This window comes from Acomys minous, assembly GCF_964271855.1.
Source record: "Acomys minous genome assembly, chromosome: 7".
Classification (NCBI taxonomy): domain Eukaryota; kingdom Metazoa; phylum Chordata; class Mammalia; order Rodentia; family Muridae; genus Acomys; species Acomys minous.
The window spans coordinates 81,001,696-81,024,349 of NC_140488.1; the positions used below are offsets into that span (position 1 = coordinate 81,001,696).

The 22,654-nt window shown below is 44.0% G+C and overlaps 1 protein-coding gene and 1 long non-coding RNA gene across 2 annotated transcripts in view; one reads left to right on the forward strand and one right to left on the reverse strand.

Moving 5' to 3' along the window:
* Positions 1 to 942: 942 nt before the first annotated feature.
* On the forward strand, positions 943 to 22,625 carry EIF2S3 (eukaryotic translation initiation factor 2 subunit gamma). Its single transcript, XM_084789353.1, has 12 exons — positions 943 to 1,100; positions 2,092 to 2,155; positions 4,133 to 4,260; positions 4,359 to 4,480; positions 7,340 to 7,434; positions 8,231 to 8,389; positions 9,458 to 9,592; positions 11,518 to 11,612; positions 13,017 to 13,161; positions 16,543 to 16,712; positions 19,635 to 19,807; positions 22,332 to 22,625. Exons 1-12 carry the CDS (start codon positions 987 to 989, stop codon positions 22,393 to 22,395), a joined length of 1,464 nt encoding a protein of 487 aa, XP_084645479.1. The 5' UTR covers positions 943 to 986; the 3' UTR covers positions 22,396 to 22,625.
* LOC311601691 overlaps positions 5,481 to 22,654 on the reverse strand; it is a 76,698-nt gene continuing 59,524 nt past the window's right edge. Inside the window, exon 2 of the long non-coding RNA XR_014780627.1 lies at positions 5,481 to 6,084. This is a non-coding gene — a long non-coding RNA (uncharacterized lncRNA). The remainder of the gene's footprint in view (positions 6,085 to 22,654) is intronic.

Sequence of the window (22,654 nt, forward strand, 5' to 3'; positions counted from 1 at the left end):
ATGAAAAATAAGATAATCTGGAAGATATTTCATTTTTTAGCCTGATTAAGAACGGCGGGGCGGGGGGGCCGCGGGGGGGGGCGGTAAGAGGCCAGGCGTGGTGGCACACCTTTAATCCCAGCACTCAGGAGGCAGAGGCAGGCTGATCAAGGCCAGCCTGGTCTACAAAAGGAGTCCAGGACAGCCAAGGCTACACAGAGAAACCCTGTCTCAAAAAAACAAAAATAAGAAAAGAAAAAAAAAATAACGGGTAGAAGGGTTCCTAGGGTCAGCTTTGGAGATGCGGGGAGCTGTGGTGGATGCTCTTAGGACAAGAGCTAAATTCACGCGGAAGCACTACGTCACCAGCCTTAGAAACTTCTCCCAAGGAACAAGGGAGGGACTTTCTTCCTCCACCACTACGCCCCTGAGCCCTTCCCCAGATCTCCGCGCGGGTGCGCTCTGTGCGAGCCCGCTAGGAACCGCGCATCTTGATCTTGGATGGGCAGCTTAGTTTGCAGTTTCGTCCTCTGGAGCCAGAGCCCCAGCAAGGCGGAGGAGGATCCCTATTAGATTACAGAAATGGGTAAAACAAGTAAATTAATGCAGTAAAATAAAAGAGATGCTTCCAAATTCTGATTTATACCCCAGATAAAATAAGCAGATGCCGGGAAACTCTTCCGGCCAGCACCAAAAGGAACCGGAAATGGCTTCTCTGTCCAGCACGCAGTATCATTTTAATAACCCTGCCCTCAAGGGGGCCTTTCTTTGGGCTGCCCTCATTTTTGCCTGCACAAAAAAAGTTTAAAAGGACCGAAAGAAATACATTTCAAAACTCTGCACCGAGTTTTCGAGTAAGGTTACGGATAGTTCCTGTATAAATAAAAACAGTGAGAAGCCCAAGCAGTAAGGTCAGTGCAGCATTTGCCATCCTTTTTTATCAGGTGTGAGCCTCAGCCCGCCTTCCCGCCGCTGTTCCTTCGCTCCGCCCAAGGGGGGCCTATGTTATGTCAGGCGGCAGCCTAGCTGATTCCTTTTCCTCTCTGAGCAAGATGGCTGGTGGTGAGGTCGGAGTTACTCTGGGGCAGCCACATCTCTCCCGACAGGATCTTGCCACATTGGTGAGGTCTCGATTTGCGGGGGAAAGTTCCATGGGCTCGGGAGTGGGGGATGTAGTATCGGATGTGGAGATGAGGCAATACCTGTGTAGCAGGATCGTGGGATAAAGGGAGACACCCTAGAGCTGGACCCTCCGCTCTGCAATCTAAGGCGTGTCCGCTCCCTCGCCATTGACTTGCTTAGTCCCCAAACTGGTGAACGATTGTGAGATTTAGAATTCCTGGAGTTAGGCTTTAGTGATAAATATGACTAAGGAGTGTGGGGCTACGGCTCACTGTGTAGAATGTCTGCTTAGCACCCGCGCAGCCCTGAGTTCCATCCGCCTGCAGTCCTAGCACTTAGAAGATGGAAATAGGAAGATTAGAAGTTAAAGGCGGCTACATACCGAGTTGGAGGTCAGCATGAGATACCCAAGATTGTAAAGAATCATTAAGGGTTAAGTCTGTAAAGGATTGGAAACCGGACAACTACACTTGAGGAGGGCTTTCATCTCCAGACCTGTCAGTGAGTGGAGTTGTCCTGTAGGACAGTGAAGGGCCTCATACTATTCCCAATCTTAACAGCACGTTAAGGGAAGAGACAGTTTAGCACAAGAGAGCTGCTTCTGCAGGGCAAGAGTTGTGCCTGGGGAGTATAAAGTCAAAGAATTTTTTCTGACTTGCATTGATTATGGTTTTTGTTTTTAGGGGGTGCGTTTCCCCCCCCCCCTTTTTTTGGTTTTTCAAGACAGGGTTTCTCTTTGTAGCCTTGACTGTCCTGGATTCGCCTTGTAGACCAGGCTGGCCTCGAACTTCCAGGGATCCATCTGCCTTTGCCTCCTGAGTGCTGGGATTAAAGGCGTGGGCCACCACCGCCCTGCTGGTTTTGGGTTTTGAGACAGGGTTTCTCTGTAGCCTTAGCTGTCCTAGAACTCAATCTGTAGACCAGGGGGGCCTCAAAGTCACAGAGATCCACCACCCGGCTTTGATTATGTTTTGAAATATTTCATTGCAGGATGTTACCAAGTTAACACCACTTTCACATGAAGTTATCAGCAGACAAGCTACAATTAATATTGGTAAGATAGCTTAGAAACTTGACTTAAAAGTAAATTTAACCTTTCCTTTTGTGTAATTCATTGAATAATGTCATTTACTTGAGAATTGGCCTGAGCAGTATGTCAGAAAGAAAGGTGTGAAACCCTTGTGAACAAAACATTGCTACATTTTTGAGATATATGTATGAAAGAAAAGTTTAATAATACAAAAGTATGTAATCCTGGGGCCTGGAGAGATGGCTCAGAGGTTAAGAGCACTGACTGTTCTTCCAAAGGTCCCGAGTTCAATTCCCAGCAACCACATGGTGGCTGACAACCATCTATAATGAGATCTGGTACCCTCTTCTGTTGGCCTGTAGGTCATACATGCAGGCAAAACACTGATATATAATAAATAAGTAAGTCTTTTTTTTTAAAAAGTATGTAATCCTACGGTAGGGAAGTATGAGGGGGGAATGCGTTCTTCTTGCCATACAAGGGCAGTTTATAGAAGTTTTCTTTAACATAAGCTATAATTAAGTAGAATTCATTCCCCCATTAATTGGCACTTAGAACTCTTGAGGTATATTGCTTGAGTATAAAATATGGTGTGGTTGGTTTTTCTTGTTGGGTTAGGGGGAGGTGTTGATACAGGCTTGCTGTGTATTCTGGCTAGCTAGTCTGTGTAGAGTGGTTAGTTTGGTATTCACTATGTAGTCCAGGCTGGTCTCTAACTCAGGCAACCACCTTGCCTCAGATTTCTGAGTCCTAGGATTATGAGTCAATTTCTTTTTGTTGTATCAGAGTTTGTCATATTAACTGTGTGTTTAACTCTTTGTGGATTTTTGTTTGTTTTGTTTTTCGGGGAGTTGGGTTTTGGTTTAGTTTGGATTTTCAAGATGGTTCCTCTGTGTAGCCCTGGCTGTCCTGGAATTCAGCTCTGTAGACCTGGTTAGCTTTGAACTCAGAGAACTCTGCCTGCCTCTGGCTGAAATTAAAGGTGTGCACCATTATGTCCTGCTGTTTTTGAGATTTTGTTTTTTGTTTATTGAGACAGGGTTTCTCTGTGTGGCCTTGGCTGTCCTAGACTCACTTTGTAGACCAGGCTGGTCTTGAACTCACAGTGATCCACCTGCCTCTGCCTCCCAAGTGCTGGAATTAAAGGCATGTGCTACCATGCCCGGCTTTTTGTTTTGTTTTGTTTTGTTTTTTTGTGGCATTGTTTGTGGAGGGGGTTGGTTTTTTTTTTTTTTTTTTAATGGTTTTTCAAGACACGGTTTCTCTGTGTAGCCTTGGCCATCCTATAACTCTTTGTAGACCAGGCTTGCCTCAAACTCACAGAGTTCCGCCTGCCTCTGCCTACGAGTGCTGGGATTAAAGGTGTGCGCCATCACTGCCTAGCCTTATTTTTGTTTTTTGAGACAATATTTCTCTGTATAACAGAGCCCTGGCTGTCCTGGACCCACTTTATAGACCAGACTGGCCTTGAACTCAGTGAGATCTGAGTGCTGGGATTAAAGGCATCCACTACTATATCCGGCAAGTTTTATGACAAGGTCTCCCTATATTGTCCAGGCTGACCTCAAATTCTGCTGCTTCTTCCCAAGTACATATTTTACTAAAACTGAGATTTATAATAGGGGAATAGGTTCTGAGGAGATTTATAACATATGAGGGGATTGAATTCACTTTAAACAATTTATTATTATTATTATTATTATTATTATTATTATTATTATTATTATTATTATTATTATGTGTGTGTGTGTGTGTGTGTGTGTGTCCATGCACGCAGATGTGTAGAAGTAAGGACAACTTTCAGGAGTTGTTCTCTCTGTTCACTATGACTTCTGCATATTGAAATCAGGTCTTAAGGCTGAGCCATGTCACCAGCCCTATCACTGTTGGTTTTACATTGATGTTTATGGCTAGGGGTTTTCATTTTCCACTCAATACCACTTGAAAAAATATTTGGTGTGCTTGCATGCAGAAGTTAATTTTGTTGTCTTTTGTCAATAGGTACAATTGGTCATGTAGCTCATGGGAAGTCTACTGTGGTAAAGGCTATTTCTGGAGTTCATACCGTCAGATTCAAAAACGAGCTAGAAAGAAACATTACCATTAAGCTTGGATATGCTAATGCTAAGGTGAGCTGTGTGCAAAGAAACTAGAAACGATTTGATTTTAGCTGGTGCATAAGTAAGAATCCAGTTGTTTTCTTTTTCTTTTACATGGAAACTTTTAGATTTATAAACTTGATGACCCAAGTTGTCCTAGACCAGAATGTTACAGATCATGTGGAAGTAGTACACCAGATGAGTTTCCTACAGACATTCCAGGGACCAAAGGGAACTTCAAATTAGTCAGGTAACGTTTGTGCTAAAATCACTTTATGCTTTTTAAATCACTGTTTTGTACATTGTGCTTTTTGATGTTGTTGTTGTTTTGGCAGGGGTTGTTTTGTTTTTGTTTTTTTGAGACAGGGTTTCTCTTGTAGTCCTGGACTCCTTTGGTAGACTAGGCTGTCCTCGAACTCAGAGAGGTCCGCCTGCCTCTGCCTCCCACATGCTGGTGGGAATAAAGGCGTGTGCCACCACGCCCAGTTTACCCTGTGCTTTTTGAAAAACTTACAATACTGTACAGTAAACTTAGTTGCTGAATGATTTTATTGTTTTTCGGACCATAAAACGCATTTTCCCCCAAAAAGTGGGGGGCTGGGATTGGGGTACGCCTTATAGTCCAATTGCTGTCCATCGGACATCAACAGGAAGGTGTGCAGGGTTCGGTGTGTCCAAGGGAACAGGAAGAGGCCTGGGCGGTGTCACCAAAGTCCCTTCTCACACAGAGCCTGGTCTCCACCCCTGCTGCTATCCGGCTGATCTGAGCGGGAGGCCTGCCTGCAGGGTAAACAGGTGTGCGTGAGTCAGCCTGCTCCAGGGAGTAGAGCAGGGGGAGTGCAGTAAGTGTGTAGCAATGAGGAAGCTCTAGCTGCAATGTCTCCAGTAGGGCCACATTTTGGGGTTTCCAGAAAATTAGAAAAGTGCTTGAGTCTCTAAGACTTTGTTGAGTTAACACTGTTTAATATTACCATATTCTAGTACTAATTTGGTTCAGATTTTTTGTTTGTTTGTTTGTTTTCTTTTACTGCTCTAAAAACTGTCTTATGGTCCAAAAAATATGGTATTTCGTGTTACTTTATAAAATGATAATAATTGAAGGGTAAAGTATTTTTAAAATGTTAAAAGTTCTATAAACTGAACATTTGTATAAGGGAGAGGGAGAAGGCTCAGCTGGTAAATGTACTGGCTGGGAGAAGGCAGGTTTAATTCCCAGCATCTAGTTGATAGCTCACAACCATCTGTAACTCTTTTTTTTTAATATTTATTTATTTATTATGTATACAGTGCTCTGTCTGCATGCACACCTGCAGGCCAGAAGAGGGCATCAGATCACGGTATAGATGGTTGTGAGCCACCACGTGGTTGCTGGGAATCGAACTCATTACCTCTGGAAGAGCAGTTAGTGCTCTTAACCTCTGAGCCATCTCTCCAGCACCCATCTGTAATTCTTGTTCCAAGAGATCCTACACTCCTCCTGGCCTTTGAGGGCATTAGACATAAAACCATTCAGAGAAAATGAAAATAAATCTTCAAAAAAAATTTTTTTAAGATTTATTTATTTATTTATTATGCATAGTCTTCTGCCTGCATGTACACCTGCTGACCAGAAGAGGACCCCATATTTCATTACAGATGGCTGTGAGCCACCATGTGGTTGCTGGGAATTGAACTCAGGACCTTTGGAAGAGTAGTTGGTGCTCTTAACCTCTGAGCCATCTCTCTAGCCCCCCCCCCCCAAATTTTTTTTAAGACAAATATTGCATGAGCAAGAAAGAAATGGGAAGAAAACAACTCATTGGATTTAAACTTTTTTTTTTTTGGTTTTTCGAGACAGGGTTTCTCTGTGTTAGCCTGGGCTGTCCTGGACTCACTTTGTAGACCAGGCTGTTCTCGAACTCACAGCGATCTGCCCGCCTCTGCCTCCCGAGTGCTGGGATTAAAGGCGTGCGCCACCACGCCCGGCTAAACTGTTATTTTTGTTTATTAGATAAAAAAGGAATGAAGCCTTTTTTCTATTTAGAATGTTGGAGGTTTGATCATTATGGAAATTGGCATTAATTTTGAAATTTAGTTTTCTGTATCCAAGTATTAATTTTACTTTTTTTTTCACTAGCACTAGGGCTTGCACCAAAGGCCCGACATGCTAGCAGGCAAATGCTTTACCACTGATCAATATTCCAAGGTCTCTTCTGACTGTTTAAGCATCCCCTTAAAATGTGTGCCTGAGGTGCCTCTTACCTCAGTTTCGTCCTAGCACTGGTCAGAGATAAAGATACTTCTTTTGTAAAGAGCCAACTGTTTTCTGCTTTGTAAGCCTTAGTGTCCCTGTTGCAAGTGCTTCTCTGTGCTCTTCCGTTATGTAAGCACATAAAAAGTATGCTCGTGTGGTGGGCCAAAACTGGGGCCCATAGTATGCTGATGCTTGATCCCCATTTTAGATCATGGCAATGTGAGCATACATTTTTGGTGGGGTTTTTGTTTGTTTGTTTGTTTGTTTTTCAACTGCCTGTAACTCCAGCTGCAGGGGACCCGATGCCCTCTTCTGTCTTCTGTGAGATTAAAATAAGATCTGAAAAGTAAAAAGTCGTAACTCTAAGTGCTGTATTTTTAAAGTAGTGCTGTCTTCTCACTTCAGATACACAACTCCTGTTGGACCAAGTAATTTTTCAAATGAAAGTCATCGTTCTCTTTTTTAATATTTATTTTTTAAAAAATATTTATTCTTTTTATAATGTTCTGCCCGCATGTGTACCTGCCTGCCAGAAGGGGGCACCAGATCTCATTATAGATGGTTGTGAAGTCACCATATGGTTGCTGGGAATTGAACTCAGGACCTTTGGAAGAACAAACAGTGCTCTTAACCTCTGAGCCAGCTCTCCAGCCCCCTATTATTTTTAACTATATGTATGTGTTTGTCCGAGTGTGCTCACCTGGGTGCCAGTTCCTGTGGAAGCCAGAAGCACCAGACTCAAGGTCTAAGCATCAAGTCTTAAAACCATTTTAACAACACTGAGAACGTGTTCCCATGTGATAGACTTTAGGAAATCTATAGGTTGCTTATGATTTTGACTGACCTTCAGGCTCATTGTTATTTCTCAATTGTCAGGCATGTTTCCTTTGTTGACTGTCCTGGCCATGACATTTTGATGGCTACAATGCTGAACGGAGCAGCAGTGATGGATGCAGCTCTTCTCTTGATAGGTAAAGTCATCAGAGTTGGTTTGGACAAACCAACAGAGAACTAATCTGAGTGGAATATTTGAGGAAGAACTACAACCATTGCAGGCCATGTCCAATATCCAAGTGAGACATGATTAGGAACGTGTCATGCAGGATGACATTTCCTTCTAACCGATATCACAGCAAAATACTAAGTAAAACAGTCCTGGGGTTTATGCCTCTTCGAAGTCTTACAGTATCCAGAAAAGAATGTGGTGCACTTGCACAGATTATTTGCATTTAAAATTAGTGTGTTAAAAGCGTATGTACAGACTGGAGAGGGTGACTGTTAGCATGCTGAGCAAAACTTGCCTATCGTGGTGCACTGTTGCTTGTCTTCACGGTGCTCTTCCTTGTCCAAGGAAGAGCCTGGACGCCTCCTCGTAAGAGCTGGAGTCTACCAGAACACACCTAGACTAGATTGAGCTAGGAGGCCTAAGCAAAAGCTCTCGAAGACAAGTTGTTCATTAGAAGTGCCTTGCTTAGGACCAGGAGTGTGAGGCTGCAGTGAAGGAAGGCCCAGGCGGAGGCGGAGTTGGCAGTAGACTATGTGCATAATGTAAAGTTTACCATTTTATCACTTAAAGGTGCCTCGGTGAGGGAGGCACGGTCAGAATTTCACCACCACAAAAGTGAGCGCCTTGCCTGTTAGACAGTCGCTGCCCAGCTACATTCCCTCCAGCTCCTCACAACTGACAATCTGCTTTCTGGTTTTGAAACGACATGATCTGGACCGTTCTAGTTGTTCTTATGCATGTTTTTGTTCCCTGTCAACTAGCTGGTAACGAATCCTGCCCTCAGCCTCAGACTTCTGAGCACCTGGCTGCCATAGAAATCATGAAACTCAAGCATATTTTGATCTTACAAAATAAAATTGATCTGGTAAAAGAAAGTCAGGCCAAGGAACAATATGAGCAGATTCTCGCATTTGTACAAGGTAAGAAGCATAGCGGCTAATAAGTCAGAGCCTCGCTTTGAACGGTAGTACAGTAAATCATCCAAAGCCAAGGAAGTGTCCTTTCGTCACCCACTACTTGTTACTGGCCTGATACCGTGTCCGGCTAAGACTATAGACATAATATATTTCTTAGGTTAATGTGCAAAGTTAAAACTGAAGTTATGTGTTGAAAATGCCATCTGTCAGATGAAATGTTTTAAATCCAAGGGCTCAGAGTGTAGCTCACTGGTAGACTGCTTGCCTAGTGCACACAGGGCACTGAGTTCCTATCACTGCCTCCCAGGAAAAAAAATTCGTAGGGATAGTAAAATGAATAAAAGTGTAAAATCAATTTTTCTGCTAGGCCTCATGACATATGCCTTTAATCCCAGCACCTTTGAGGCACAGGCAGGCAGACCTTTTGAGTTCAAGGCCAGGAAAGACTGCATAGAGAGAGCCTGTCTCAAAAAAACAAAGCAGTCTTTGCAGAGGCGCTTTTTTTAGTACCATGCCTTGTTCCACTTTCAGAGAAGACGTGATGCATGTTACTGTTGACATTTGGGTACTTTCTTTTTAGCTTTTCTTGTTGAGAACTCAGTTCTAACATGAAAAAAAGTTCACTTTTATTAAAATCTAATTACTTTCGGTTATTTCTTTGACCACTTTGCTTGATATGATTAATAAAGAAAAAATGATATATGCCAGCCAGTCTTTGATCATCAAAGAGTCTGTAATTTCCTCCTGGCATTTATGGATAGGTTAATTACATGTTAGAAATCTTTTAGCTTGTAAAGTGCTCCTTCTAGGAGTGTTCGTATTTTATTCCTTTAAACACAGCATTTGCCTTTGTTAAATATACTCATTGATGTAATTTTAGCAGTTTTTCCCTTAAAGGACAAGTAACTCATTTTCAGGAGTTCTAGATAGAGAGACTGCTTTCCACTAGGTGGCTGGCACTTTTGGGTGATGTTTAGGCCTTTATTAGCTCTAATTACTTTATCTAGCAGCTGTATAAACCAAGTTTGATAAGACCCAAGGATTTTGATCTTTCTGAAATTGGTTATATAGGAACAGTAGCAGAAGGGGCACCAATTATCCCGATCTCTGCTCAGCTGAAATACAACATTGAAGTCGTCTGTGAGTACATAGTGAAGAAAATACCAGTGCCTCCAAGAGACTTTACTTCAGAACCCCGTCTCATTGGTAAGTGATAGGAGTACATTTAACTGGACTTTCCTTCCATGTGGGTGCTTCCCCTTCAAGGCTGTTTATTAGTGTTTTCTATTTCTGCAGAGGTGGTGATAAAACATATTTGAAAAAATGTCTTGAGATTATATTGCTGAATGACAGATCCCTGAGTGCTTAGTATTTGGTATTTTATGCAACCAGCGTGGAATGACATAATATTTTCTAGGGGATTACAGGATGTTGAAATGTAACAGATGATGTCATTGGCTGGATGTGGTGGTACACACCTTTAATCCCAGCACTCAAGAGGCAGAGGCAGGCGAATCTCTGAATGTGAGGACAGCCAGGGCTGTTACACAGAAACCGTATCTCGAAAAACCGGAAAAAAACAAAACAAAACATAAAACTGGGCAGTGGTGGCACATGCCTTTAATCCCAGTGCTCAGGAGGCAGAGGCAGGTGAATCTCTGTGAGTTCGAGGCCAGCCTGGTCTACAAAGTAAGTCCAGGACAGCCAAGGATATACAGAGAAACCCTGTCTCACAAAAAGAGGCGGGGGAGGAAATAAGTGATGTCATTGTACCATTACTGAAAAGCCAATAGGTTTGATTTTACTGAGTTGTGGTTCCTGCTCAAAGACGTAGGACCTTTTCAAAGGCTTTTCTTTCCAGGTCTTCATTTGGAGCTATTTGCATGATTGTTGGGGAAACTTCTCTTGAGCGGCCTAAGAATATATAAAGTCTTAGAATTGTCTTATGATTTTAAAAGTAAATTTGTATTGTAGAAGCCATATGATACAGCAATCATATATATAAAATACCAAGCATGGTGGCGCACACCTGTAATCCATCCCAGTACTTGGGAGGCAGAGGCAAGTGGATCTCTGAATTCAAAGCCAAAATGGCCTGCATAAGAAATTCAAGTCAGTCAGGCCTACAACGTGAGACCCTCTCTCAAGAAAATAAAAATAAGTAACATGGCACACTACATGGACCCACAGACAGTCTCTTATACCCTTGATTGATTGACTTTTCTGGTGATGCTGGAGATGCCTAAGGCCTCTTGCATGCCAGGCAAGACAGTACCACTGATGTACATCCCCAGTCCCTTCTTGTATGCTTTACGTCATGACAGCTAGTTTGTTGTAAATGCTTTGTAAATAGTTATGATATATAGAGGATAATGACCCTCATTACATAAGTGTTTTTGTTCCTTGGCTAGTTGAATTACACGGGTGCAGAACATTCAGGTATGAAGGGTAAGCTGTTTGTTTAACCTTTTTTTTCTTTCTGGCAGTGGGATCCTTTTGAGTTACTTTTGTAACTACTTTTTTGATTTTTCAAGACAGGGATTCTCTGTGTAGCCCTGGCTGTTCTGGGATACGTTCCTTATATAGACCAGGCTGGCCTCAAACTCAGAGATCTACCTGCCTCTTTTTCAAAAGTGCTGGGATTAAAGGTGTGCATCACCACCGCCTGGCTAAAACTTTTTTCTTTAATAGTATATGAAACCTGTACCAGATCATTGCATATAATTTTAGCATTAATTTCAAATAGCTGCATGGCATTCCATGGTAGAAAGTCTTATAGTATTGCAGTACTTTAATAAGCCATCTCTTAATGAATTTTTTTTTTGCCCTGGGGGGCAGGGGGTCGAGACAGGGTTTCTCTGTGTGGCCCTGGCTGTCCTGGAACTTTGTAGACCAGGCTGGCCTCGAACTCAGAGCAATCACCTGCCTCTGCCTCCCAAGTGCTAGGATTAAAGGCGTGCGCTCTCTTAATGAACTTTTAAGCTTTTTTCTGTTTTTACTCTATTACAAGTAAGATTTCAGTAAGCATTAAAGCAATAACATTAGATTGTTTTTGGAAAAGAATGTGTCTTCTAAAGCTAAAAATAAATAGAAATGGCTTTAATTTGTTTTCTTTTTTTTTTTCCTTTTAGTTATCAGGTCATTTGATGTTAACAAACCTGGCTGTGAAGTTGATGACCTTAAAGGAGGTGTAGCTGGTGGTAGTATTCTAAAAGGAGTGTTAAAGGTACACTGGGTTGCTTGTTAGACTGCGTATTTGTTTGCTTATCATGTATATGTGTGTAGCATGCAGGTATCACAGTGCGCAGGTAGCTGTAAGAACTTTTCAGGGGTTGATCTCTACATTTATACTTCTCTAGTGAATGGACCATTCTATATGACAACAGGCTTATTTGGTAATTTGCAAAAGTTGAGTGGAACTGATTTAAATTTTTTGTTTTAGATTTATTTCATGCCTGTGGGGTGCGTGTGTGCGTGCGTGTGTGTGTGTGTGTGTGTGTGTATATGTGTGTCCATCCAAGGAGGCCAGAAGAGGGTGCTGGATCCCCCAGAATTGGAGTTAAAGATGGTTGTGAACTACCATGTGGATGCTGGCAACTGAACTCTGGTCTTCTGTGAGACCAAGAAGTGCTCTTTAACTGTCAGGTTTTCCCTTCCTTCCATTTTTTCTTTTGTTGTTGTTGTTGTTGGGTTTCTCTGTGTAGCCCTGGCTGTCCTGGAGCTCACTCTAGACCAGGCTAGTTCAAACTCAGAGACCCGCCTGCCTCTACCTCCCAATAACTGGGATGAAAAGTGTGTGCCACCACTGCCAAACTTTTTTTTTTCCTTTAAAAAAAATAAGTGGGGGCTAGAGAGATTTCTCAGTGGTTAAGAGCACTGTCTGCTCTTCCAGAGGTCTTGAGTTCAGTTCCCACCAACCACATGGTGGCTCACAACCATCTATACTGGGATCTGATGCCCTGTTCTGGGATGCAGGCTCTATATGCCCCAAACTCGCTTTGTAGACCAGGCTGGCCTTGAACTCAGAGATCCTCCTGCCTCTGCCTCCTTTGTTCTGAGATTAAAGGCGTGCATCACCACACATGGCTTAAATCAATAAATCTTAACAACAACAACAAAAAAGTAGCTGAGCATAGTAGCACACACCTTTAAATCCAGAAGCATAGCCAGGCAGATCTCCAAGTTTGAGGCTAGCCTAGTCCACAGTTATATGATAGCCAGGGCTACATAGAGACCATGTCTCAAACAAACAAACAAACAAACAAACAAACAAAAAATAACGTGTTTGTGTGTGTGTTTACGTACTTTTAGGTTTTTTTTGTTTGTTTGTTTTGTTTTCGAGACAGGGCTTCTCTGTGTTAACCCTGGCTGTCCTGGACTAACTTTGTAGACCAGCCCGGCCTCGACCTCAGAGGGATCTGCCTAGCTGGGCCCCTTTTTTTTTTTTTTTTTTAAGTAATTTTAACCTGGCATGGTGGTGCACAACTGGGAGAAGTCAATGTGCAGTAGTCTTGAAACTAGAGGAAAGATTGCCTTTTCAGTTTTTTGGGTTTTTTTTGTTAGAACATTGGTATCTAAGTAATAAATGTTTGTTCTACAATAATTCTCTTTACTAATGATGTGTTTACAGGTAGGCCAGGAGATAGAAGTCAGACCTGGTATTGTTTCCAAAGATAGTGAAGGAAAACTCATGTGTAAACCAATCTTTTCCAAAATTGTGTCACTTTTTGCGGAACATAATGATCTTCAGTATGCTGCTCCAGGTGGTCTCATTGGTAAGGACTTCCCTCTCTTGTAATTTCTGGGTGTTCATGGTGTGCTTCATAGGAAATACCAAAGCTAAAGCATAAGGTTTCTTTTGTTCTTACAGATTTATGTTTATGTGTATGAGTTTGTTTGCATATATGTCTATACACCATGTGTGTGCCAGTGCCCAAGAATGCCAAAGACGGCATCAGAGAGAGAGAGAGAGAGAGAGAGAGAGAGAGAGAAACAAACTGGGGAGTTTCAGGGGTTGTGAAACTGCTCTTAACTACTCAGTCATCTCTCTACCTCCCTTCAGTTGTTGTTGTTGTTGTTGGGATTTTTGTTTATTTGTTTTTGAGACAGGGTATCTCTACATCCCTGGCTAGCCTACCGAGTGCTAATATTAAAGGTGTACTCCACCACATCATGTTTTAATTTTGATACAGGGTCTTGGATATTTTTGGCCAGGCTGGTACTCAAGGTAACCCTCCTGGATCAGCTTCCCAAATGCTAGACTTACAGATGTGTAGCACCACACCTGGCCTTATTGGTACGTCTTAGAATATTTTTAGCACAAAGAATATATTTTGGAGCTGGCAGGTAAAGGTGCTTGCTCACTCACGTTAATAATAAAGTATTATTATATTATTATATTACTACGTTTTGGTGGATACTTATTAGCAAAAATAATTATTTCTATTTTGTTTTGAAGTACTCTTGTTTTGGACCTAAAGTCTGGAACATGCTAGGCAGGTACTCTGCCATTGAGGTATAGCCTTAGCCCTTTTTCTTTTCTTTCTTTCTTTCTTTCTTTCTTTCTTTCTTTATTAAGATTTATTTATTATGTGTACAGTGTTTTGCCTGCATGTATACCTGCAGGCCAGAAGAGGGCACTAGATCTCATTAAAGATGGTTGTGAGCCACCACGTGGTTGCTGGGAATTGAATCCAAGACCTTTGTAAGAGTAGGCAGTGCTCTTAACTCTGAGCCAGCTTTCTAGCCCTATCCCCCCTTTTTAAATTACTATTTATTTTTACATATGGGTGCTTTCCCTGTGTATGTGAGTCAGTCTATGTGTATGTATGTTTGTGCACACCAAATGCATTCCTGGTGCCCACAAAGGTCAAAAGAAGGCATTGGATCCCTGAGACTGAAGTTATATAAAATGGTGAGCTGTTGTGGGTACTACAAATTGAACCCAGGTCCTCTGGAAGAGTAGTCAGTGCTCTTAAGCACTGAGCTATCTCTCCACCTCCACTCTTTTTCCTTTTGAGAAGGATTTTACAAGGATACCCAGGCTGCCCTTAAGCTCACTTGCTCTATACTTCAAGCTGAGCTAGAACTTAAGACCTTCCTGCATCACTATCTCCAATAGCTGGAATTTCAGGTCCATGCCACTGTGCCTGGCACAAAGTACATTTGATGGTCTAGCATTCAAAACACTGATTACATATGGTTTGCTTGGGGACTTGGGCTGATTGGTTGGTTTTACTGTCTTGCTGTATTACCCAAACTGGCCTTGAATTCCCTTATTCAAATGGTCTTCAAGTCGTTGGGACTACAGGTTTGCCTAGAATGCCTGGCTTATCATTACTATTTGGTGACACACTTTTGGAGTTGTGGTTGCTTTTTTGTATATTTTGCAAATGTAAAGTTAGTAAAAATAATGTCAGATTATACTCAGACTGACTGATGAGAGAATAAAAGAAAAAAAAAACAACTTCCACCTAGGCATGGTAGGAAGTATCTATAGTCCCACATACTTGGGAGTCTGAAGCAGGAGGATTGCCTTTAGTACAGGGTTGACACCAGGGTGGGCAATGTAACCAAACTGGGGGTGTAAAACCTTACTCAAGTAAGACTCTGTCTCAAATAAATCAAACAAATATTGAGGTAGGGGGTAAGTAAATACTGAAATGATTTAAGGGTTTTCTAATCTCTTAAATTGTTTTGATTGCTGAGAAAAAGGCAGAATTGAATGAGAGTTCAAAATGTACCTTTGGGCTAAAGAAGAAAATATACAAAAGTCATTTTTCCTTTCTGTCATGTAATTAAAAGTTTGCCATAAAAACTGGAGATGTAGGGCTGGAGAGATGGCTCAGAGGTTAAGAGGACCGTCTGCTCTTCCAGAGGTCCTGAGTTCGATTCCCAGCAACCACATGGTGGCTCACAACCATCTGTAATGAGATCCAGTGCCTTCTTGTGGTGGGAAGGTGCATGTGCAGGCAGAACACTGTATAAATAATAAATACATCTTTAAAAAAAAAAACTGGAGATGTAGCCGGGAATGGTGGTGCATGCCTTTAATCCCAGCACTCGGGAGGCAGAGGCTAGTGGATCGCTCTGAGTTTGTAGGACAGCCTGGTCTACAAAGGGAATCCAGGACAGCCAAGGTTACACAGAGAAACCCTGTCTCGAAAAACCAAAATAAATAAATAAAAAGACCCAAAACTGGAGATGTGGCTCAGTGGTTAGTAATGCCTACTGCTCTTACAGAGGTCTGAATTTATGAGCGGCTCTCACCTACCTTATAACTCCAGCTCCAGGAGAAACAAGTGCCCTCCTGGTACCACAGATACAGATAACTTAAAAATAAAAAATAAGGGCCTGAAGAGATGGCTACATGTTTAAAAGTACTTGCTGCCCTTCCATAGGACCCAAGTTCAGTTTCTAGTGCTTTAAGGAGCTCACAGCCTTCTGTAACTCTGTGTGAAGCATCTGTCGCCCTCTTCTGGCTTATGTAAGTACTACATGCAGATGGTGCTCTCAGATGCATCAAAACACAGAAAAAAAAACTTTAAAAAATTTATTTTCAGCTGGATGTGGTGGCACATGCATATAATCCCAGCACTCAGGGAGGCAAAGGCAGGTGGATCTCTGTGAGTTCTAGGCCAGCCTGGTCTATAAAGGGAGTCCAGGACAGCCCAGGCTACACAGGGAAACCCTGTGAGGAAAAAAAGAAAAATTTATTTTCACTCAAAATTTAAATGAAAGGTGTGATAGCCTTTAATCTCAGGCAAAGGTAGGTAAATCTCTGTAAATTGGAGGCCAGCCTGGTCTACATGTGGGAACCCTGTCTCAAAAAAAAAAAAAAATTCCAGACAGTGGTGGCGCATAGCTTTAATTCCAGCACTCAGACAAAGGCAGGCAGATCTCTTGAGTTTGAGGCCAGCCTGGTCTACAAAGTCAGTTCCTGGATAGCCAAGGCTACCTACACAGAAAAACCCTGTCTTGAAAACCCAAAAACAAATTAAAATTAAAACAAAACAAATTCTTTGTTAGGCGGACTGTACGTGTATGGAAATGGAAGACTGTGTAGAAGGGCGTCAGTTTCTAACCAGCCTTTGAGGCAAATCACTCCAAGGGTGTTTAGCTAAGAACTAAGACTACATACCTTTACTTTATATTAGGAGTTGGAACAAAGATCGACCCCACTTTGTGCCGAGCTGACAGAATGGTGGGACAAGTGCTTGGTGCGGTTGGAGCTTTACCTGAAATATTCACAGAACTGGAAATTTCCTATTTCCTGCTCAGACGTCTTCTAGGCGTACGAACTGAAGGAGACAAGAAAGCTGCGAAGGTGTGTGCTTTTTTTCTTTCTTTCTTTCTTGTTTTCAGGTTTATTGAAAATATGACAACAAGCCGGGTATGGTGGCGCACGCCTTTAATCCCAGCACTTGGGAGGCAAAGGTAGGCAGATCACTGTGAGTTCAAGGCCAGCCTGGTCTACGCCAGGACAGCCAAGGCTACACAGAGAGACCCTGTCTCGAAAAAACCAAAAAAAAAAAAAAAAGAAAAAGAAAGAAAAGAAAATATGACAACAGATTTAAATGGCTCCACATGGTGTTTTGCAATCATCCCAACTGTAGGCTGACTGACCTGCAGGTTGGAGAGACTGCCGAAGTCCAGAAACTTCAGTGTTTCCTTGGTGTGAGGATCTACCTCAATGGTCCTCTGGTCTAGGGCTGAGACCTCAGGAGCATAATTATCTCTCCCCTCCCCTCCCCTCCTCTCCTCTCCTCTCCTCTCCTCTCCTCTCCCCTCCCCTCCTCTCTTTCCCTCTCCTCTCCCCTTCCCTCCCCTCCTCTCCTCTCTCTCTTCTCTCTCTCCTCTTCCCTCCTCTCCCCTCCCCTCCCCTCCTCTCCTCTCCCCTCCCCTCCTCTCCTGCTCCTCTCCTCTCCCCTCCTCTCCTCTCCTCTCCCCTCCCCTCCTCTCTCCTCTCTCCTCTCCCCTCCCCTCCCTCTCTCTCTCTCTTCTCTCCTCTCTCTCCCTCCTCTCCTCTCCTCTCCTCTCCCCTCCCCTCCTCTCCTCTCCTCTCCCCTCCCCTCCTCTCCCCTCCTCTCCCCTCCCCTCCCTCCTCTCCTCTCCTCTCCCCTCTCTCCTCTCCTCTCTCCTCTCCTCTCCTCCCCCTCCTCTCCCTCTCCTCTCCCTCCCTCTCCTCTCTCTCTCTCTCTCCCCTCCCCTCCCCTCCTTCTCTCCTCTCTTCTCTCCTCTCCTCTCCCTCCTCTCCTCTCCCTCTCCTCTCCCCTCCCCTCCTCTTCTCCTCTCCTCTCCCCTCCCTCCTCCTCTCCCCTCCTCTCCCTCCCCTCCCCTCCTCTCCTCTCCTCTCTCCCTCCCTCCCCTCCTCTCCCTCCCTCCATCCTCTTCTCTCTCCTCTCCTCTCCTCTCCTCTCCTCTCCTCTCCCCTCCCCTCCTCTCCTCTTCCTCTCCCCCTCCCTCTCCCTCCTCTCCCCTCCCCTCCTCTCCCTCTCCCCCCAGTCTCTCCTCTCCTCTCCTCTCCTCTCCTCTCCCCTCCTCTCCTCTCCCTCCCCTCCTCTCCTCTCCTCTCCCCTCCCCTCCCCTCCTCTCCTCTCCCTCCCCTCCTCTCCTCTCCTCTCCCCTCCTCTCTCTCCTCTCCCTCCCCTCCCCTCCCCTCCTCCTCTCCTCTCCTCTCCTCTCCCCTCCCCTCCTCTCCTCTCCCCTCCTCTCCTCTCCTCTCCCCTCCCCTCCCCTCCCCTCCCTCCTCCTCTCCCCTCCTCTCCTCTCCTCTCCCCTCCCCTCCTCTCCTCTCCTCTCCCTCTCCCCTCCCCTCCCTTCTCTCTCTCTCCTCTCCTCTCCCCTCCCCTCCCCTCCCCTCCCCTCCCCTCCTCTCCTCTCCCTCCTCTCCTCTCCTCTCCCTCCCCTCCTCTCCTCTCCTCTCCTCTCCCCTCCTCTCCTCTCCTCTCCCCTCCCCTCCTCTCCCCTCCCCTCCTCTCCCCTCCCCTCCCCTCCCCTCCTCTCCTCTCCTCTCCCCTCCTCTCCTCTCCTCTCCCCTCCTCTCCTCTCCTCTCCTCTCTCTTCTCTCCCCTCCTCTCCTCTCCTCTCCTCTCCTCTCCCCTCCTCTCCTCTCCTCTCCCCTCCCCTCCTCTCCTCTCCTCTCCCCTCCTCTCCCCTCCTCTCCTCTCCTCTCCCCTCCTCTCCCCTCCCCTCCCCTCCCCTCCTCTTCTCTTCTCTTCTCTTCTCTCTCTCTCTCTCTCTCTCTCTCTCTCTCTCTCTCTCTCTCTCCTTCCTGCAACTTGAGAGCAGTACCTCTCACAGGACCACTCTCAATCCGCTTCATCAGCTGCGGACATAGCCGGCTATCTTGTTGCGGAGTTTCGTGCTGGAGATAATAGTGATCTCCTCGCACATGCACTTGCTGGTGTGGAAGTCACTACCCATGTTTCATTAGTTACTCATGTTTCAGAAAGAGACCAACACCAATGCTAGACTTGGTTTTGAGTTTCAGTCTTTTATAGTTAATTTGTAAATATGTTGGCTTCCTTTTAAAAAAAAAAAAAGGGAGCTGGGCGTGATGGCGCACGCCTTTAATCTCAGCGCTTCGGAGGCAAAGGCAGGCAGATCACTGAGTTCAAGGCCAGCCTCGTCTGTGGAGTGAGCCCAGGACAGCCAAGGCTACACAGACAAACCCTGTCTTGAAAAAGAAAAAAAAAAATCAAGAACTGGTGACAGTGGTGGTGCACTGCCTCCCAGGATTAGGCAGATCTCTGAATTCTGAGGACAGCCAGGACTACACAGAGAAACCTGGTCTTGGGGAAAACCAAGAGCAATTCCATGACAGTCAGTTTTATGCTTTAAAAAAATCCCCACCCAAACAGAAACTATTGCTTTATTTGGCTTATGAGTGCTTTATCTGCATGTACACCTGCAGGCCAGAAGAGGGCATGAGATCACATTATAGATGGTTGTGAGCCAGCATGTGGTTGCTGGGAATTGAACTCAGGACCTCAGGAAGAGCAGTCAGTGCCCTTAACCTCTGAGCCATCTCTCCAGCCCATTGTTTAACTTTTTTTTTTTTTTTTTTTTTTTTTGAGACAGTCTCGCAACGTAACCCCAGCTCTCCTAGAACTCAATATGTAGACCAGGCTGGCTTCAGACTCACAGAGATCAATCTGTCTCTGCCTCGTGGATTAAAGGTGTGCGCCACCACACTCTTCAGAAAGCATTTTCTTATTCGTTGTCCTTTTATAATTTATTTTCCTAGGTCCAAAAGCTGTCTAAGAATGAAGTGCTTATGGTCAACATAGGATCCCTGTCAACAGGAGGAAGAGTTAGTGCTGTCAAGGCTGATTTGGGCAAGATTGTTTTGACTAATCCTGTGTGCACAGAAGTAGGAGAAAAAATTGCCCTTAGCAGAAGAGTTGAGAAACACTGGCGGTAAGTTTGCTCACTTTTGGCACTGTCTATTAAAGAGCGTGACTTCTTGCTGGTATATATAGGGACGCACTTCTTGAACACAACAGTTACTGTGGCTTTAGCTCTCACTTTTTTGTTTGGATGATTTTGAAAGCTGTATTTATAGCCTTGATTTGTATTCCTTTATTAGTGCAAATACTTCATTCAGTTGGCTTCTCTTTGCTTTGAATGTAGTCTATATGGAAAACAGTGGTTTGTTTAGTGTGTGTTTGAGAGGGTTATTATGTGAGGGGCAGTAGGTTATATCTTTTTTGATATCCAAATAGTTAAGTATTAAAAAAAAGAAAGAAAAAGGCCGAGCATGGTGGCGCGTGCCTTTAATCCCAATACTCGGGAGGCAGAGGCAGGTGGATCCCTGTGAGTTCAAGGCCAGCTGGTCTACAAAGCAAGTCTAGGATAGCCAACGCCATACAGAAAAACCCTGTCTCAAAAAATAAAGATAAATAGTTAAGTATATATTTCTACAAAACAATGGCATTCTCTCTCATAATCAAGAAAATGAACATTGAAACAAAGAATTACAGGGAGTTCAAGGCCACCCCGCTCAGGCCAGTCTGCACCATAGGGAGGGGGCTTGACAGTTGATATGGATGCTCTTCCAGAGGACAGCTCATGACTGTCTCTAACATGCAGGCACATGGTACGTGCGTGTGTGTGTGTGTGTGTGTGTGTGTGTGTGTAGAAAAAAGAAAAACGAATTGGGCATGTGTCTATAATCCTGGCATTACAGGGGCAAGTGGATCTCTCTGAGCACATGGCTGGCCTGTTCTACAGAAAAAGTTCCAGGCCAACCAGGGCCACATAGTGAAGAACCCTGTTTCAAAATTGGGGCCAGGCAGTAGGAGAGAAGCTGGGTTGTAGTGATACACACCTTTAATCCCAGTACTCAGGAGGCAGAGACAGATGGATCTGTGTTCGAGGCCGGCCTGGTTTACAGAGTAAGTTTCAGGACAGCCAGGGCTATACAGTAAAACCCTTTCTGAGAGAGACAAAGAGAGACAGAAACAGATAGACAGACACACAGACAGAGAGAGAGAGAGAGAGAGAGAGAGAGAGAGAGAGAGAGAGAGAGAAGAAAAGAAAAAGGGAGGGGGAGGAAGGGCTGGAGGGATGGCTCAGGATCTGGGTTTAATTCTCAGCACCCACATGGCAGCTCACAACTGTCTGTAACTCCATTTCCAAAGCATCTGACACCCTAATACCAGTGCACATGAATTTTTTAATTTTTTTAAAAGTGGGGGAACGGGGGACTGGAGAGATGGCTCAGAGGTTAAGAGCACTGGCAGCTCTTCTGAAGGTCCTGAGTTCAATTCCCAGCAACCACATGGTGGCTCACAGCCATCTATGATAAGATCTGGTGCCCTCTTCTGGTGGGCAGGATGTTGTATACATAATAAATAAATAAATCTTTTTTTAAAAAAATGAGGGAAGGGAGCTAGGGAGATGACTCAGCAGTTAAGAGCACTCTCTACTCTTCCAGAAGTCCTGAATTCAATTCCCAGCAACCACATGGTGGCTCACAACCACCATGCTGCCCTCTTCTGGTGTCCAGGCATGCATGTAGACAGGGCACTGTAATAAATAAATCTTTTTTTTTTTTTTTTAATGGGAGAGATGACAGAATCTGGTGAGGTAGCTTAGCAGATTAAGGCCCTTGCCTGATAACTTAAATTTGATTTATAGGACCAATATAGTGGAAGGATAGAACAAGCTCCCAAAAATTGTCATCTTACATCCATAACATTGTCCTCTGGCTGCCACGTGTGCACCCTGGCACATGCATACACATAAGAAATAGATGAATGAATGTAGGTGGCGTTGTTGTGTGAAAAGCACTTAAACTATTGACACTAGTTTTTAAACTATTTTATTTGGCATATTTACTGACTCTACCTCCCTTTATTCCCGAATCTCTTCCAACACCCTGTAGAGTTCTTTCCCTCTATGTATGAGAGAAAGAAGGTTAGTGGAGAGCGAGTGTGTAGACCTCTTTACTTCTCCCAGCTGTTTAGGGTCAAGTGAAGCCTCTCTCTGTGTCTCCTCACCATTGAGTCATCTCTCTAGCACTGAGGTTTGTTCTCTTTGAGAAGAGGTCTACTTCCTCTACTTCCTGGGTGCCACCACAACTTTCACGCTTTTGTTTTTTAAGATGGGATTTCCTGTTGCCCAAGCTAGCCACAGACTTAATATGTAGCCATAAACTACCTCCTCCTTTTCTTGTCTCCCAAATGCTTGAATTTACAGGTGTGCACTACCACACCGAACTTACTAGTATATTTATCACAACAGGTTTTGTTTGATTTTCTTGTCATACTGTCTGGCTTTTAGAATCTAAGAAAATAGTGTGAGCTTTCTTTATGAAGAAGCTGCTTTGGGAAGACATCTGAATTTAGAAGGTAGACAGGTAAAGACTGTCGCATGATTGTGTAATGACGCCAGTGAGGTGAGGGTAAAGCTAATGATTTCTTCTATTTTTATTTTGTAGCTTAATTGGTTGGGGTCAGATAAGAAGAGGAGTGACCATTAAGCCGACTGTAGATGATGACTGAAGAATCCAAGTTGAGCAGTGCCTTGGGGGAGCTGGATGGCTCAGCAGTTAAGAACACTGACTGATCTTCCAGAGGACCCAGGTTCAATTCCTATCACCTACATGTCGGCTTACAACTGTCTGTATGTAACTCCAGGATCCAACACCCTCAAACAGACATACAGACAGACAGAACACCAATGCACACAAAAATAAAAGTAAATTTAAAAAAAAACAACAACTAAAAACCAATGCCTTGGGATGGAGTTGGAATTTCTTTT